The 17,526-nt window shown below is 38.1% G+C and overlaps 2 protein-coding genes across 4 annotated transcripts in view; both read left to right on the forward strand.

Annotated features, from left to right (window-relative positions):
* The window catches only part of LOC111339908 (CDP-diacylglycerol--inositol 3-phosphatidyltransferase), an 8,317-nt gene extending 2,161 nt beyond the window's left edge, over positions 1–6,156 (forward strand). For both annotated transcript variants that reach the window (XM_088742825.1, XM_022946639.2), the window contains exons 3-7: positions 4,029–4,068; positions 4,384–4,497; positions 5,044–5,128; positions 5,515–5,596; positions 5,926–6,156. In XM_088742825.1, the coding sequence (XP_088598951.1) occupies positions 4,029–4,068; positions 4,384–4,497; positions 5,044–5,128; positions 5,515–5,596; positions 5,926–6,092 (488 nt within the window). In that variant the 3' untranslated portion in view covers positions 6,093–6,156. The remainder of the gene's footprint in view (positions 1–4,028; positions 4,069–4,383; positions 4,498–5,043; positions 5,129–5,514; positions 5,597–5,925) is intronic.
* Positions 6,157–6,281: 125 nt separating this feature from the next.
* Positions 6,282–17,490, forward strand: LOC111339907 (tRNA selenocysteine 1-associated protein 1). 2 transcript variants are annotated; one of them, XM_022946638.2, is made up of 12 exons: positions 6,282–6,939; positions 7,703–7,800; positions 9,150–9,249; positions 9,781–9,833; positions 10,274–10,337; positions 11,485–11,527; positions 12,017–12,044; positions 12,740–12,859; positions 13,194–13,407; positions 14,618–14,657; positions 14,952–15,010; positions 16,303–17,490. In XM_022946638.2, the coding sequence occupies exons 2-12, from the start codon at positions 7,715–7,717 to the stop codon at positions 16,381–16,383; spliced, it is 888 nt and encodes a 295-aa protein (XP_022802373.1). In that variant the 5' UTR covers positions 6,282–6,939; positions 7,703–7,714; the 3' UTR covers positions 16,384–17,490. The 2 variants fall into 2 exon arrangements, with proteins under 2 accessions (XP_022802373.1, XP_022802372.1); XM_022946637.2 differs by lacking the exon at positions 6,282–6,939 and adding an exon at positions 7,157–7,581.
* Positions 17,491–17,526: the final 36 nt, after the last annotated feature.

The following is a 17,526-nucleotide window of genomic DNA, read 5'->3' on the forward strand; positions in this document are numbered from 1 at the left end:
TTTGGTTGTTTTACCGATTATAGTCTTTGAACGGTCGTAATTCGACTTTGTACACATTTTACAGACTGGTTTGGTGGGGGCCTCCGTTTTCGTAATTACGAAAACTAACAGGGGTCTTAGTTTTCAAAAATTTGACCTAAAATTAAGGATGGGCCGACACCGATACCAAATATTCGATACCAGCGATACCGAGGTCGGATCGAAAAATATCGATACCAGCGAAGAGTAAAAACTTCCAAGCTCGATCACTGCAATTCTCTATTATATAATGTTCCTAAATACATCATCAAAAAGCTTCAATCAGTACTCAATGCAGCTGCCCGAGACTGATTACCGGTACGGTTCACTACCATCCTCGATCTTCACTGGCTTTGAACGAATTACTAAATTCAAGATTCTACTACTTACTTTTAAAGCGCTGCATCAGCAAGCCCCATTCAAGACCTTATCACTCGCTACTCACCTTCTAGATCACTTCGTTCATCATCTACGCTCAATCTGAATCCTGTTTGTTTTAACCTTAAGACCTATGATTCTAGAGCAGTCTCCGTTTCAGCCCCTGAACAGTCTGAAGCAAATTACCCAACAACATACGCTCATGCGAGAACTTAAATCTTTTTAAGCATAAACTTAAAACCTACCTCTTTGAGAACTTCTACTTTCGCCATTAGGAAATAGACTTTATACGTTTTTACGTACTATTTAAAAAAACGAGCAGCAGTGTTTTATCAGGTTTAGAAACTCGAGACGTAGCCGAGTGTTTTTAGACCCGATAAAACACGTGCTACGAGTTTTTCAAACAGCTTCAAAAACCCGTGCCTCTCTAGGGATTTTTCTAAACGTGATTTGAATGCATTAAAAGTTAATTACATACAGAGGGGAAAAAGTCAAATGCCCATTCCGAATGTTACTGAAACTAGTTAAGTCATATCAGACAACATTGGGTAGTTGTGTCTTCCAAAACTGCACAATCAATTTTGTGAACAATGATATGGGAAATTGTTAAAGAACGAATTTCTGTTCTAACAAGAATTTATCAGGAAAATAAACTTTGTTGTTTACTGCGGCTAATGTTTTTGTATGCTGCCTTTTGGGGAATAATTTGGTATTATAATCAACGTGATCTTTATATAACGATCACAGTAATCATATTTTCATTAATAATTCAGTGATGATTTCGTTGTTTATGAATTGTACCCCGATTTCCCCCGAGACCGAAATCAAAATCCTCTCCAGGTTTTCAGAAGGATCATTCTATACCGGCTATAAAGGTTCATACACGTGATCGATTTGCCTCGTGTGATAGGCTAATAAGCTCATGAATTATTAATGAGTTTTTTAATTCAATTTTAAGTTTATTTACTTGATTAACTTTAATTTTATATTTCCTCTCACTTTGTTAAGCGCCTAGATCTATCATTGGATAGGGCTATATCATTATTATTATGCAGTATACACGTTTGGATGCTAGTGAGCTAAGCAAGATAGGGCGAGAATTCGTAGCCTATCTGTGTGACAGGACTGTTAACTATAATAATATCTAATACTACTTAATTATAAATGATCAATATAAAACGATAAAAGTGTCATACACGTATCCTGGTTCGTATCCAACAGTTAATTAAGGTGCGGAACCGCACTTTCAATCAAAGACGATCGAGTCTGAGCGATCTATAACTTTACATTCTGAATTCAATATCTCTTTGGATCAATTAGAACATTTTATGAGTTTTCTTTCTTTAATGGACAATAATATCTATGAGCTTCTTAATACTTTAAAAGTAGAATCAATTGTTGTCGTCTCACCTTTTAACAAGTTGGGCTTTCGTCTTTAGACCTTTGGCGGGATCTCCTCTGCATTTTAGCCAGAATTTTAAGTCTTGAACTTTTAAATTAGCTGGAGCTCTCCCACTTAATGATGAACCAGGAATATCTGCTTCTGAGAGCTTTAAATTGTTTGAAACCGAGCTCATTATGTGTTACTTGCCAGGTAAAAGTATCCGAAGAAACACACAGTGGCCCGACCGACCTCGCTTTCGTGTAAACTTGTTACCAGCCTTCTCAAGCAAATTTTCATTATGCATAGCGTGTATACTAAGATGTTTTTTTTTTTAAATGTTCATGATTTACTGTTCGGTTTTTAAAATATCCTTAACTTAAAATGTTCATAAAATCCTGTTCATAAAAACCAAATCATAATGCAATGTTCAGAGTGCTACTTAATACAGCTTTCTGCATTCTCAGCAATATTTCTTTGTATCTTGTACCAAAGAAGCCCTTCATTTCAGTTTCCATGGCTTTAGACCATCCTCCAAGTACATCTATAATGACGTTTACTTGTGAGATCTTGTATCCTGGGTGTTGTTTTGTCAGCTCAAGTCTAAGTGCTCCATACTTCTTGGTCTTTTCTTTGTCTTTCTTGTCTCTGTTGTTGATCCAAGGGCAGCTCATTTCCACCATAAGTGCCTTCTTGTTTTTGTGGTCGATGAAACGTGCATCCACACGATTAGATTGTAGATATGTATGATCAGCATATACTGGTACATCCCAATATGCCTCAGCATCAGGTGACTTATAAAGAGGTTTGGACTTCACATCTGAGAACCATGGCGGAGTACTATCAGCGAGCTTTAGGTCTTTGAGCATCTCAAAGAAGAACACTTTTAAAGCAAAATTGTGCCTTTCTAAGTACTATTATTATTATTATTATTATTATTATTATTATTATTACAGGGACATATCTGGAGTAACAAAAATGAGTTGCAATCTACTATGCCTGCTCACTAAGGAAAAACCTCGAGCGAGAAAAGCACTGAGGAAGGTTAAATAGTTCTTAAGTATGGCACCCTGTATGGCCCTGTATGCCAGAGAGTCCATAATGCGCAGGGTGCATAATAAGTCGTGCACCCGAGTTTGTTTGTTATTAGTGACCTGTGCAGTGACTGTTAACCTTTCATTGTACGCCTTATGATCATGAATGCAAGTGAAAGTTGCGAATTGCTTAATATAGTAAGTAGAAAGATTGTACCATTGCGGTCTTCTTCATTTCCTCATGAAATTTAAAAATGAGTCCCAACAAATAGAAATTATCGACTTGTTCGACTGTCTTGTTGATGCTACTACAGTGGCACGGCGACTTGACGAACCGCTACATAACGAAGTCCTCGGTATAACGAACGATACTTCAGATTCAGTCCGGCTAAAATTACAATGAAATGTATGCCACAGAACCTCGATATAACGAACCAACTTAGCCAGTCCCTTGGCACTTCGTTAAATCGAGGTTCCACTGTATAGAGAACTGAACTAAAAACCGTGCGAGGATGTCTTCATCTAATCAATCAGATCACGTGACTTACTATTCATTTTAACGACGTCACAGTATGGGTATCGATATCGATATCGAAGAAAAAGGTAAATATCGTACTCGGTGTCGTATCGATTCGAAAAAGCCACATCGGCCCATCCTTACCTAAAACTCGGTGGAAAGGATCAGACGGGATAATTTGACAGATTAGACCTGTTTTGGTTACAATTTGACTTTATATTTCGACGGATTCGATTTTAGGGGGTCTTAGGTCTTAGGTCTTCGTTTTCGAGGGTCCTAGTTTTCGTAACACCCAAGGAGAAACGTCGTCTTTCCTCTCTCTCTTCTTCCTTCCCTTCGTCCATGTGGTTGTGGTAGTGCCAGTCTCTCGCCGGACCTTGACGCGGCATATTAACTAAAGTTAAGAACGACTGGTCAGTATTTGTAGGGCTTAAGGGGAGATCAGGGCTGTCGAAAACTCTTTTGTATTGGTGGCAATATACTGGGTTTATTGTGATGCTTCGTTAGTCAATTCACTGAACGCGTTGAGTGGAACCTCCACTGCAAGCTACACTTCTTCAACGGCGACATCTTATTTTCAACATTTACTGAGTCTAGAGACCTTATAGTCATTGCCTAAGACTCAGCCCATTTGGACTGTTTGAATTCCTTTATTAAGCCACTAATAAAAGTTATTACTTTTGTCCTTGTTTAATTCTAGGTTCCAAATATGGGGAGCTGTTGGATTTTCTTCTTGATAGGTATTTAAACTGTGTAGCCGATGTTTTACTCAGCAGGATCCTGTAAAGCACTAAAAGTCACATACCGTGACATGCCAGCGTCATGAACTTATGGGAATAGACCACAGATATCCCAGTATTTTAAAGTTGATAGGCCATGGTATTTCTGCCATAATTAGCATGAAAATCTGCGAAACAAAAGGCCTAATCTGCAGCCTATAAAACATAGAGATTCTTTCGGGAGCATAACTATTTATTCAAATTTTCATTAAAGGCGAGAAATCAAGATATATACTAACATATAGTTGTTCTTATCTTGTATGTTATTCTTCCCAGGTGTGGTAGGGTAGCAATGATGATGGCACTGTGTGCGTTCTACCCTCAACACTTGTTTTTATTACAGCTGCTGGTTTGTTTAGAAGTTACAGGGAGTTTTTCAAATCTTTATAGGTATAGACTGTAGTTTTCCTGTTATGTTACTGCCATGTCCGCGATGAAATATAGAACTAGATACTGATGTTTTACCAAACAAGATAATTTGGTCTTATCAACTGAGTTGATAATGTAAATTGGCCGCCGTAAAATAAAGAGTTTCTAATCTGACGTTTCGAGCGTAAGCCCTTCGTCAGAGCGAATTAGTTAGCCCTTCGATCGTTATTAGCTCTGACGATCACGGCGGCCAAGTTACACCATCAACTCATTTGATGAAGCTAAATATTTCGTTATACTCCCCTACCGGCACAGCGCCACAGTTTCTTCAGAAACTTACCCAGTTTATTCTTATGTTACCATACTAGTTCGGGTTGAGTCATGAAGTTTGACTGTTATTTTCAGTAGTAGGTTTTCTTACGATTAGAATAACCGGCCTTCAAACTTCTCGTTCTTGCTAGCTCTTTTATTTGTTCTTGTACTTCTCTCTCCTTCCCTATACAAATTTTTTTACATTTCTTAGTAGTACATACTGTGACACAATTTTTTTCCAACTGCTTTGGACAGATGCGCGCTGGTATTACATCCGGATGATGTTTCTGCAAAGACACGCTCGCAAGATCCATGGCTGGTGAGGATTTTCTTTAAGGAAGTGAGTAAGCTGGTTCTGATACTGTGGTTTAGTTTACTGATAGTTTTTTTCCAAAATTGAAAAAAATAAAATTTTAAATCTAAGCTAGGATACCAGAGGTTCTAATATGATTTTATGATTTATCAAAGATGTTTTTCAAATGTTTTTCTCTTGAGGGATTTAGAGGGCGCTATATAGTAATGTGAATGAGGTTGGAATTATCGTCTTTGGGAAGGGACCTAAATGGCACAGCGACTTGGCCTTCAAAGTTCATCCGTCTCCCCACCTTGCGAAGCAAATTCTCTGTGAGTCGGAGACTGTTGGATCTCAAAGAACGCGATATAATCGCCACCAAGTTCTGTTCCCATTGTGTTAACTTTGGTGTTTTAACATTTTCTCAATCACAGCCCATTACAACACTGGTAATTGTTGGCCAAGACGTTTGTGTTGCTATGCTGTATCTCCTTCACTTTTCTCCAGGACCAGTAGGTACGCCAAACTTTAAACTTACGAGTTTCGTGAGAATTTAATGCAAGAATTTTTGTCTCGTTTGATCACCTGTCGAATAGTGGAAATCATTCTCGTAGAACTATTTTTCTTTTAAATCTTTTCTTAACCTTTTCTTATACGAAATGGACTTACACTATTCGACTAACAGTGACTATTCACTTGGCTCTGATGTTGACTTCCGCTCAGGTTGTCGAAAACGTCAGTCACCACCAACAATAGCAGTCCTTCTCAAGACTACACTGACCTGGACGATCAGATTACTCTATAACTTAACTTAACTTTATTCTTAACTGATTTTGTTTCTTCAGTTTCTCTGGGTGGAACCTCGTACAGTCTTTGGCTCTTAATGGCTCGGATTTTTTCTCCCTTTTTAATCTACCGCCAAGTGATTGTCTGTAGCCTTTTGCTCCTTCGATCATTCGGCGACTTAGCTGAACTGCATCCTCAGCAAGCGACAAGCGATAAAAAAAGCTAAGTAATAACAGCAACGCAAGTATACATTACTGTGATCAAGAGTAAAAATAAAAGCTATCACAACATTTTCAGTGCTATTGCTTTTTAATTACTGGTTTTGTTTATAAGACGAACATTTTAACCTTCACGAGATTGTCCTGACGATAACGCATGAATGCAAATGTGTCTGATGTGAACTGGAGTGTCCCTGTTTATAAGGGTAATGTAATGATTTGCCTCGTGTCCTTGACCCGTGAGGGGGGTCGCAGTGTGTCCTTGACTCCCTATTTGTCAGATAATCTTTTTTAGGTTAACTGTATTTAAATTATATAATTTAATTTTTCGAAAACGCACAAATCACAAGATTCTCTCATGGCTTATATCTGTTTGGTGTTAGACACTTTTTGGCGTGTCAGTAGCAGCCTCGCTACTCATACGTAAGAACTCGAACGATATGGAATTTATAACTTTAAGGAGGTGAAACTCCTAACTGTTAGTCCTCTCCTCCCCTCGCTTGAAAAATCAAAAGAAAAATCAGGCGATATGCCCCCAAAAGCCAGGAAGATGCTGACTCGTGATTCCCCCTTTAGTGTGAATTCCTTCCTTGTCTTACGCAAGTCGCTGCATGTAAGTGTCGATAAATTTACGCTGTAAATCCTTGAAACACGGCCCTGGAGATGGGAAACTTGTTACGCATAGAGAAACAACCTGCGGGTGAACTGTAAACTGAAGACCACCGAATTATGACTGTGGTGAGCCGCGGTGAGATGGGTTAGGACTTTCAGAATAAATTTTTATTCTCCTTTATAAACTCTCCTTTAAGTCGATTTTTAGGTTCGCCCTCTCCTGCGAAATCCTGAGATTCAGAGGTAAGTTTGCTCTGTTATTTTCAAGAAATTGCATTCATAAAAAGCGCAGTACTTAAAATACATTAGATCTTTTTTAGGGCGTTGGTGCTTTAGCCAATTAGAGAAAACTGTGTAATAGCGCTGATCAGTGCGATTCGCTGGAGTTCCATACGCTTTCTTGGGGAAAATTATCAGGGTTTTCTTGAGTAGGCGTGCGAAATGGTCGACATCAAATCAACAGATCTCAGATCTCCAGAAAATAGGATATCTGATCAAAAAGTATTTACGGCGAGTGAAATTCGCGAACGTATATTTCTGGCAAAGTCAATCCTGAGGCAGGAGGTATTCCGAACACATAATGAAAGCGGAAATAGTCAGCGGACATTCGATACAGTATGTGTTTTCATACACCACGTGCTTAGCTTTTAAGCGCATTGAGCTGATCAACCAAACGTTCTTGTCCTTAATTATTGAACACGGTGGTCTTCATTTTGGAGAAGTTTTAGTGTTTCTTATATCTTTTCGATCACTCTGAGCTTTTGAGTATTCAGCAGTCTTCGCACACCATTTGACGAAGGAAAACCTGAAATCAAATAAGCACGAGTCTGTTGTTTGCGGTCCCACTCTTATACCGGCATAATGACAAGTCTGTGGATGGGAGATGTATGAAACTAGTTTGATAACGCATGTGGTTTATTTTATTTTATTTTATTTTTTTCACGCTAAAATGTAATGGCAATAGCAAATGGCAATGCGATTGAAACTCTGTTTGTATCGTTGACAGCTTGATAGTTACATGGATGAAGCCTTCATCACAAGTGCTTTTGCGGCGATGGGAGAAGCTGTTGTGTCCGTGAAGATGATAAAGAACAGAACTACAGGGTAATGTTATCTATCAAACTATACAAGGCCAGTGACTTACTCCCAAACAGGGAAAGATTTCTGTATGACCCCATACTGTTTTAAACCAAAGCCGTTGTCTCAAGACAATCAATTGTATTCGCCACTGTCTTTATACAAGAACAGTAAGCGCAATGAAGTGTGAGGCTATATGGGGATATCTTTCCCCAAACAGAATCACAAAATTACCTTCAGTGGTCTTGAAAGCCTGGGGACATTGTGAACTTCAGTGGCCATATTCTGAATACATAATTGCTCCCCTATTTCCCACCACTTGCTTCTTAATATTCGTGTCAATTGTGATAGTGGTTAATCCCGTTCTATACATAAACCATGTACCCCAAGCTGTTACTCTCCAATCTGCGACTATCACTAGATTTACAAAAATGCCATGTGAGATGCATGGTAGAATGGCTGCCTTAAAAAGTTGTAATTTTGCATTTGTTTGAATCAAGTTGTGGAGTCTCATAAGCACACCAATCCTTTGACTGGCTTTGTTACAGATAGTATTTATATGATTATTGAAGTTCAAATTTGAGTCAATTGTGACTCTGAGAAGTTGGAGAGTAGCAGTGGTATTGATTTTCTCTTTGTTTACTAAGATGTATAGCGCATTCTTTGATGTTACTTTCAGAGTTATTGTTGTTACCAATAATTAAGGTTTAGTATTTTTTAAGGTTACCAGCTAATAGATTAGATTCGTACCAGTTGGTTGCTTTTTCCGTACTGTCTCTAAGTTTGGATGTTGTAGTGGGTAGGTCATGACCTGTATGGTAAAACTGATGGTCGTCCGCGTACATTGATATATCTCTAACATGATAAGATAGATCGTTTTGGAATATATTCCACAACAGAGGACCCAGTGTGGATCCTTGAGGACAGCCTCAACTGACTAATCTGTTGGAGCCGATATTACTTCCTAACTTGACATGATTTCTCCTATTCGATAAATAAAGGGTCTGTGAGTATGTACAGAAAATAATTATTACTTGTTGGTGGGTAGAGATATTATAAGGGTAACATGTCCTAAACTGAAACAGACTGAGATGAACTTTAACAAGTTTGGACCCAGATCTTTACTCTAGTAGAGCAGACTTTCTGGTCATCAGACCCAGACAAATGATTAGTTACATGCCAGAATGATGGCTGACAGTTATTGCTCTGGCATGTGAAAATAGCTGGAGATATATATGTATTGATAGCTTTAACCAAATTTCATTTGTGAAAAGTTTGAATTAAATTCACAATTTTTGAAGAGTCTGGGTGAAACCATTAAACCTTTGATGGTTGTGTCATGATCTTTTTTGATGTATACATATTTTTGTTTTCAGTACTCCAGCTGGATACTGTTTTGTTGACTTTGGTGATTACACAGTTTCACAGAAAGTTATGGGAAAACTGAATGGACTGCCAATTCCTGGAAGCAATCCAGTAAGTGACTCTTGTAATGTGATATTAGAGCTTCATTTCAGATGCAGTTCCAAAAAATATCTTTTCCCCCTAGAGTGCTTGACATTAACTTTTCAACTTACCAGCCAAGTGGCTAGTGACAACTTAGATGTTACAACAATTTCAGTTTGTTTACTAGCCAAACTGGCAAGTGGAAATAAAAAACTGTTAGCCAAAACTGAATTTCTACTAGTCTGTGGCTAGTTGGTTACCACCAGTGTGGAGCCCTACACATTACCCTTCCAACCTTGCTTTATCAAATATGAAACTAGTGCATTTCTATGGCTGGGTTCACCTATGAGTCCAGTATAGCTTCTTGCTGAAGCACAATTCTTCTTTGTCTCCTACTTTACAGAATAATGTTGTTCCTTCAAAATTAAATTGAGGTTTTTTCACATTAAACTTTGAATGCCTTTAAGTTTTCTTTGGACCATGCATTTTATTCTTTATTTGTCCTTAGGAAAAGTAATGGTGTCATTTCTCTTTATAACTATCCTTTTTTCTTCGTCACAGATAAAACGCTTTAAGTTAAACTGGGCTACCTATGGCAAGGACTCATTCACTCAGTAAGTACTCGTCATGTTCATTATTACTGAGTGCTGCTTGTCAAGCCTGTGTTTCTACAAAGGCCAGCATTTAAATCAAGTTAGTTTAAAATTTCAAGTACATATCCCTGTATCTTTGATTAAAATTTTCCAATTTAAGCAGCAATTAGGTCAGTTAGTGGAAGACTAGAGTGTTTTACTACTTTTTGGAAGACTGGCTTTTTACTACTTTATTTCATCTTGTAATTATTACTGACTCTGATTTTGAGGCTTATCAAAATCATGGCAACCTGATGCATGGTATGTTTAAGCCAGGTTGGAGCTATAGTGCTGGAGCCTCTTGGGATTTTCATATTATGAAGTAGTAGTAGTATTGGGACAAGCCCTGGGACAAGATGCTAGTCTATCACAGGTTACCCCTGTTAATATCTTTAAGAATTTCTTTTAACTTATTTCTACAGGGGGCCAGAGTATTCTATATTTGTTGGTGATTTATCTCCTGATGTGACCGACTATGCTCTTCAGGTAAATACAGATAAAACAATCAAAAAATTGGAATTTAACAATGGTTCCTCCATTGTTAAATTCCATTTACTGCAATGGTTCCTCCATGGGGTGGCTCCATGTCCACTGTTTTCTAGGTTGAATTTGAAGTTTAAAAGGTTGGCTTTGGGAATGGGAAAAGTTTAGAATGCAGAGAAAAAACCCTTTAGGAGAGAGATATGAAATACATGTAAAACAAACTCATTGTTTGTGTGAAGCCAGATTCTGGAATCAAACCTAGGTTAAGATGTTGGTTTGCAGGTGCCCTCACCTGTGCATCATCTTTGCTTTCCATGTATCTTGTGAAGGATCTCAGATAAGTGGTATAATTATGAAAAATCAGCAAACTTGTTTGTAGTGATCTGATTGCAATGAAACTTTTCTTTTGAGACACTGCTGTTCAGGGTACACCTCCATTCTACCAGTGGCATTACGTATAATTTCCCTCATAAAGAATATGACGAGGCGCTATCGTGCACTGGGCTTATCTCGCTGCACGAGCGGCGCGAGAATATTGCCAACAAGCTCTTTTCTAACGTTCTTGCACCAAATCACAAGCTGCATAAGCTCCTGCCGCCCAGGAATGTATCTAAGGTGGACTTAAGGAAAAAGCGCGCTTTTAATTTACCTGTGGTTTGTACGAACAGGTGCCATGATAGTTTTATCTTTCATCATTTATGCACGCTTTGTATAAGCTGACTCTATCTATGTTACCTAATTTTCAATATTTTAAAAGTATGTTACCATTTTTATATATTTCTTAAATTTGTAAATGAATACGTAATTCAACCTTCGGTTGCAATGTTTTTCAAATAAACTGTCTATCGTACCTATGGGCATTAGACTTAGATCAGAAGACATGAAAAAAATGCTGTCATGATCTTTTCACTATGAAAATAACCTTTTTCAGAGGCCACTTTTCATAGCCTTCAGGGTTTCCCAATTTGCAATTTTACTGTATTTCAAAGCAAGATTCATGGTGGGATGCTTCTCACACAATCTTCTCTTTGGTACCTAAAGGACTGTACATTTATGGGGTCTTTTTTGCATGGTACATGAAGATTTAATTATCTGAGGTAGTTGAATTCATAACTCAAAACACCTAACCTCATATCTTTGTCTTTCCCAGGAGTTCTTTCAGAGAAAATTTCCCAGTTGTAAAGCTGCCAAAGGTATGGATATGTAGTTGTCCTGATTGTGATAAAAGATTAACAAAGGCCTCTCAACTGAGATTATGAAAGCCAGACACTGAAACCTTTTGACTTAAAAAAAAAAAAACTGTTAGCTTTCTTACTGACCATTAGTAATGATTAGTATATACCACACAGGTGAATGTTGCTTTTCACGTGCACTGACTGACTTGTTCAGAAGTGATTAACAAGTATTATTCACCTCCAATCTGCTGAAGAGACAAAAATCGCATATCAAGGGTTTAATTCCCAACCATTTATTAAAATAATATATCTAGTTTCTGTGTGGTTTATACTAATATAATTATTCACCTCAGTGCTGGTGAAAGTGGCGGATATATACCTTGTTGTTTTGTGGCCAAAAAAATTTCAACAACCATTCACTTATGCTTACATGTAGGTGGATAGTTGTTAATTATAACCAGAGTTAGCAATCAAAATTTAATGTTAGCTTTCTATTTATCTCTGCAGTTGTGTTGGATACAGCAGGAAATTCAAGGTGTGTTGAATGGTATTACAAGTAAATTTTTTTGTTGACCCTTTAACTCCCAAGATCTGATTGTTTCTGTAATTCTCCTCTCTAGCTGTTACACATTTTTTCATAAATTAGTTGCAGTTGTAAGAATTTAGTTTTAGATTAAGATAATAACTTCAAGCTGATAAGTTTGGGTATTCTCACCACCTATATGCTAGATAAAGTATGGGTATTATAGGGAGAAGTTACATCTTGATCACTACTAGGAGTTAAAGGGTTAAATATGATGAGAAAACCTTAATCATGCGTTTTGTTGTTAGTGAAAAGCCATTTTGGAGGTCTTAATGTTCAGAAATTAATGTTATTTGTTTCACACCCTTATCAGTAGTTTCAAAACAAGGCGGTGACCGCTGGAGTTCCGCTAGCTACTTGATTGTAGGTCACCGGCCACTCTGGTCATAACGATCTGCTTGTGACAAACAATCTCGACGTTATCACAGCCGCCTACTTTTCCAGAGTCGGCGGCCTGCTTCAAAACATTTTGAAACCCCTGCCTTATGAGGCATTGATGGTCTTTTGTGAGGGTGGCATGAGTCAGTCTTAGTTTAAAGGAAAACATGAAATTATGCACTTGTGATTATAAATTATGTTATTCTGTTCACATGGTTAACTTCTTGAAGGATTAATTATGTCAAATTAAAATGCATTTTTTTTTGTAGAGGATATGGATTTGTGAGATTCTCAGATGAAAATGAACACAGAAAGGCCATGATAGAGATGCAGGGAGCTGTGGGGTGTGGTTCAAAACCTCTCCGTGTCAGTGCTGCAACACCCAAAAGGTACTAAAACATGAAATCTAGAGTTTTATAATTTTCATTTTCCCAAATAAGAAACAAGAGTTTTACTGAGCTCCTCCAGGAATGTCACAAGTGTGCACATCAACAACTGTAAAGTCACCGAAATTTGTCTCCATTTTGGCCCTTCAATATCTTTGGAAGTATGGTGGAATAATAATGTTTCTTGCCAAAAGCTCAACTCTTAACATAACTGATTTGCCCACAGTGTTTTTATGCTTACATCCTCAGTTGTGTTTCATAGATAGTTAAATGGTCTGCCTGCCATCAGTTGAGATAAGTAACACTGAGGAAACATTGAACTATTTTGGTTTATCAGGCCTCAAAATACTCCAGGAAACACAACAACAACACATGGAGCTGCTAGTGCATCCAATCAGCAATACATGCAGCAGTATCAGCAATACCAACAATATCTGGCAGCATGGCAGGGATACCAGCATCAACATCAGCAACAACTCCAGCAACAGCAGTATTACCAACACTATCAGCATTATCAGCCATATGGACAGACTGCCTACCAACAACCAATGGTATGCTTTACAAAGAGCAAAAGACTGTGTTTTACCCTCCTTTGTGAAAGATGCCTTTTATTGTGAAAGTGTTACAGGGAAATATTGTGGATAGGCATTTTTTATAGTTTGTGGGACTAGGTAAATTAAAGTGGTATGACATGATTGGAATTTTTGTTGGGAAAAAATTATTGTGATTTTCTGTTCAAGCAGCAGAAAATCAACCATTTACACCTTAGCAACAGTAGGCAAGTTATCCATACTATTCAGTTTGTAGGGGTTTCACTAGGGGCCAAGCACTAGGGGCCAAACACTAGGGGCCAGGCACTAGGGGCCAGGCACTAGGGGCCAGGCACTAGGGGCCAGGCACTAGGGGCCAGGCACTAGGGGCCAGGCACTAGGGGCCAGGCACTAGGGGCCAGGCACTAGGGGCCAAGCACTAGGGGCCAAGCACTAGGGGCCAAGCACTAGGGGCCAGGCACTAGGGGCCAGGCACTAGAGGCCAGGCACTAGGGGCCAAGCACTAGGGGCCAAGCAATTGGGGGCCAAGCGCTAGGGGCCAAGCACTAGGGGCCAAGCACTAGGGGCCAAGCACTAGGGGCCAGGCACTAGGGGTCAAGCACTAGGGGCCAGGCACCAGGCAAATTGACTGGTTGTGAGGATGGTTTTGCCCACCTGGTTTGACAATCTGGCAGAAAGTTCATCTTATAAAGAAGTTCAGTTCAAAAAGTTTTGTCTGCCTGTGAAAACCAGTTGCCCTCCTGTTGAAAACATTAATGAAATCCCTGAGTTTGTCTAACCATCAAGAGCTTCTTGAGTTCCCCAATCATTTCATTTATTCTTAAAACTTAAATGTTTGATTCAGAGGTGATACTGTTGGACAAATAAGATCTTTAAGGGATTGACGGATAAAACATAATGTTTTTACACTTCCTGACATGCCTTCTTGTACAGAGGGATGCTATGCAGTACACAATTTGTATATGGGTATTTTTATATGTAATAACATGATTTCAAGTGTAATTTGGTGAAAATAAGCACAAGTGAATTTTTCAATGACAACAAAAGTGCATGAGCCCATTGGATCTGCCCCCTGGAATAATGAGTATGAAAATAGTTAGAAAACATGCTAAGAAGTAAACTCAAGACATTTTACATGACTGCAATACAGGAATATCTGACAAGTAAGGATATTAAGAAAAATAAACTCTTGCTTGGTTTGTGTTTGCAGAGTTATGAAGAAACCATAACAGTTGATAACACCGCAGAAGGTAAATACAATTTACCGGTAAATTTTATGGTGTGAAAAAAACAAGAACTTGATTCAATTGAAGAAAATGTCCAAATGTAGCTCGGTGAGAGTAAGATACTCACTGAAGATTGAGTGGTGATTTTTAAAGCTTTTCTAAATTTTGAATCAAAATTTCTTTGTTTCATAAAAAATTCTCTCAATTTTAAAGTTTGTGAACACTGCTTAAAAGAATATACTTGATGTGTATTGCTTTTAACAGTAAACCAACATTGATTTATTGATTGGACCTCTAACTAAATGCCCTTTCTTCCAGATCCCAACCCACCACTAGACATCACTGCAGAAAACAAAAATATAATGTCAAGGGATGAAGTAAGTGTCTTTTCGTTTAACTTTGATTTATCCCAACAAGAATAAACCTTGCATCAATTGATAATATCTATGTTATGGTCCGGCAATTTTTCTTTTGCTCTAAAATTTCCAAAACAGTTTTTAAAATTGTTATTTACCTTTTTCATTCATCCATAACATATACCTTGAACATTGAAATGTCTAACTAACACGAAGCATAGCTGGTACTATTTTGGGGACTTTATAAAAAAAAAAAAGGTTGCTGAACCACAGAGATCAGAAGCAGAGGTTTGAGCAGGGAAATTTTCTCATTCCTTTGGCTCGTCCAATAAAGAACTCCTAAAAGACAACCAGCTACAAAAGGTGGTTTAAAGGTAATAAGAGATACAGTGGCTCACTACAGAGTGGGTGCAAAAGACTCGATAGTGCATTACAGGGAGAGTAGATCACAAGATAGTGTGGGCACAGGAATTTGAAATATTCTCTAACTCCAATTATTAAAAACTGGATTATTTGATAATGCAATTCATGACTTTTTATTGGCTTAGCCATTATGGTATATTAGCCAATATACCATAATCTAATATTTGTACATTGTAACATCCGGTTTCTTCTTCTAAAATAAAGGCGAGAAGATTTGTCTAATATCTTGGGGGCGTTTTTTTAATAAAACAATTATTCCACTCGCGCTTGTTGGATATGAGATGATTATAGCCAACTCGGCGCTACGCGTCTCGTTGGCTATCTATCATCTAATATCCAACGCGCTCTAAGCTCCCATAGATCTCATCTTCTCTTTGCTGGATTGTTCTATTGATCTTTTAAGGAGATACTTCCTGTTGGTCATGTCTGGGTCTGAAGAGTTAAACTGGACCAAAGAGAGTTTGGGTTTAGTTCTTTCTCTAACTGAGAGATCCCTCAGATTCAACTAAAAACTCCCTTTAGCGGCAGAAAATTGTAAACGATGGTTTAGTACAGTTTGTCTCTTTGATACAGTTGATGAACCTCAACAGTAATGTCGAATTTGGTCAATGGAGCAATGTTAATTCGAGTGTCGAAATAATTCAAATATTGCTTTGAATTTCGGCTTTCCCTTCGCTGTGACTGTCCCAGAAAACTTGTGCCACTTTTTCAAACAATGAGATCCAAAAGTAGCACCGTTTGCGACTTGGTCACAGGCATTTTCACCATGAATTCTCATTGGCTCGTTGATATTTTCCTTTGCTCTGATTGGCAGTTGTGTTTACTATTATAGTTTTGATTTACAACACTCAATTGAAAATTTCTCCCATGTGTTTTTTGTTCCTTTGTAGGAGTTATACTATGAATTGGAGCAATCAAGATGGCAGCCTGTAGAAACACTTAATTCAGGACACAAATCTCTTATGACATAGATTACTGGGAACTTTTAGCGTTATAGTATTGGATTGTTAACAGTTCCTAGTGTTTAAGGTACTTTGACGCTGCAATTTAATGTCAAACCCCAGAGATTTTTCTAGTTCTCAAGTTGTAGACAACACATTTTAAGCCTATTAAATGTTGGAGACTTATTTCTTGTCGAGACCACTCAAGACGATTTTATTGCCAAAGTTTTGTTTGGCACCTCTCTGCAAAGCTACTGCTATGGTTATAGTAGAAGTTTTCCTGTTAAGTTCAAACTTGGTTTTCTTTAAACAACAAACATATGAAATACATATATATGAACTGCGGTTATGAAACGTATATGTGCACGATCCTTCGCAGTAAAGCACCATTTAAGCAATAGTGAAAATCAGACCTGAAATAAATTCAGGCCTGTACGGGATTCGAACCACTGACCTCTGCGATACTAGTGCAGCGCTCTACCAATTGAGCTAACAAGCCAACTGGGAGCAGGCCATCAAATTAATTCGACATAACCCGTAAGATGATAAATCAAACAACAAACATATGAAATACATATATATGAACTGCGGTTATGAAACGTTTATGTGCACGATCCTTCGCAGTAAAGCACCATTTAAGCAATAGTGAAAATCAGACCTGAAAAAAATTCAGGCCTGTACGGGATTCGAACCACTGACCTCTGCGATACTAGTGCAGCGCTCTACCAATTGAGCTAACAAGCCAACTGGGAGCAGGCCATCAAATTAATTCGACATAAACCCGTAAGATGATAAATCAAACAACAAACATGAAATACATATATATGAACTGCGGTTATGAAACGTATATGTGCACGATCCTTCGCAGTAAAGCGAAGGATTTTCTTTGTTTTCAGTTGGTATTGTTTTGTAAGGTAGTGTGTTTCGCAAATGGGAAATCAAATTGCAACAATGAAATCGTTGAACTAGAACATGGGAATCTGAAGGATCTTACAGCAGACTGTCTGCCACTCAATGTTATGTTGTGCATCGGGAAGGCTCTTTCAAACAATATATACATAACGCAGTACTGAAACACTTTGTCACAATTTTTGGAGGAGATTGCGTCAAATAATAAAATGCGTTATTTGGTTTCCAGTTTTGCTCAGATATATTTGCAATGGGCGTTGTCCT

This window comes from Stylophora pistillata, chromosome 13, assembly GCF_964205215.1.
Source record: "Stylophora pistillata chromosome 13, jaStyPist1.2, whole genome shotgun sequence".
NCBI classification, from domain to species: domain Eukaryota; kingdom Metazoa; phylum Cnidaria; class Anthozoa; order Scleractinia; family Pocilloporidae; genus Stylophora; species Stylophora pistillata.

What these genes read in the sequence shown, in the direction of transcription:
- LOC111339907 (XM_022946637.2), top strand. Translation starts at nt 7,558, where the DNA reads ATGACAAGTCTGTGGATGGGAGAT. An exon ending in CAATTCCTGGAAGCAATCCA is followed by an intron (nt 9,250 to 9,780) that starts GTAAGTGACTCT and finishes TCTTCGTCACAG; the next exon opens with ATAAAACGCTTTAAGTTAAA. An exon ending in CTGCCTACCAACAACCAATG is followed by an intron (nt 13,408 to 14,617) that starts GTATGCTTTACA and finishes TTGTGTTTGCAG; the next exon opens with AGTTATGAAGAAACCATAAC.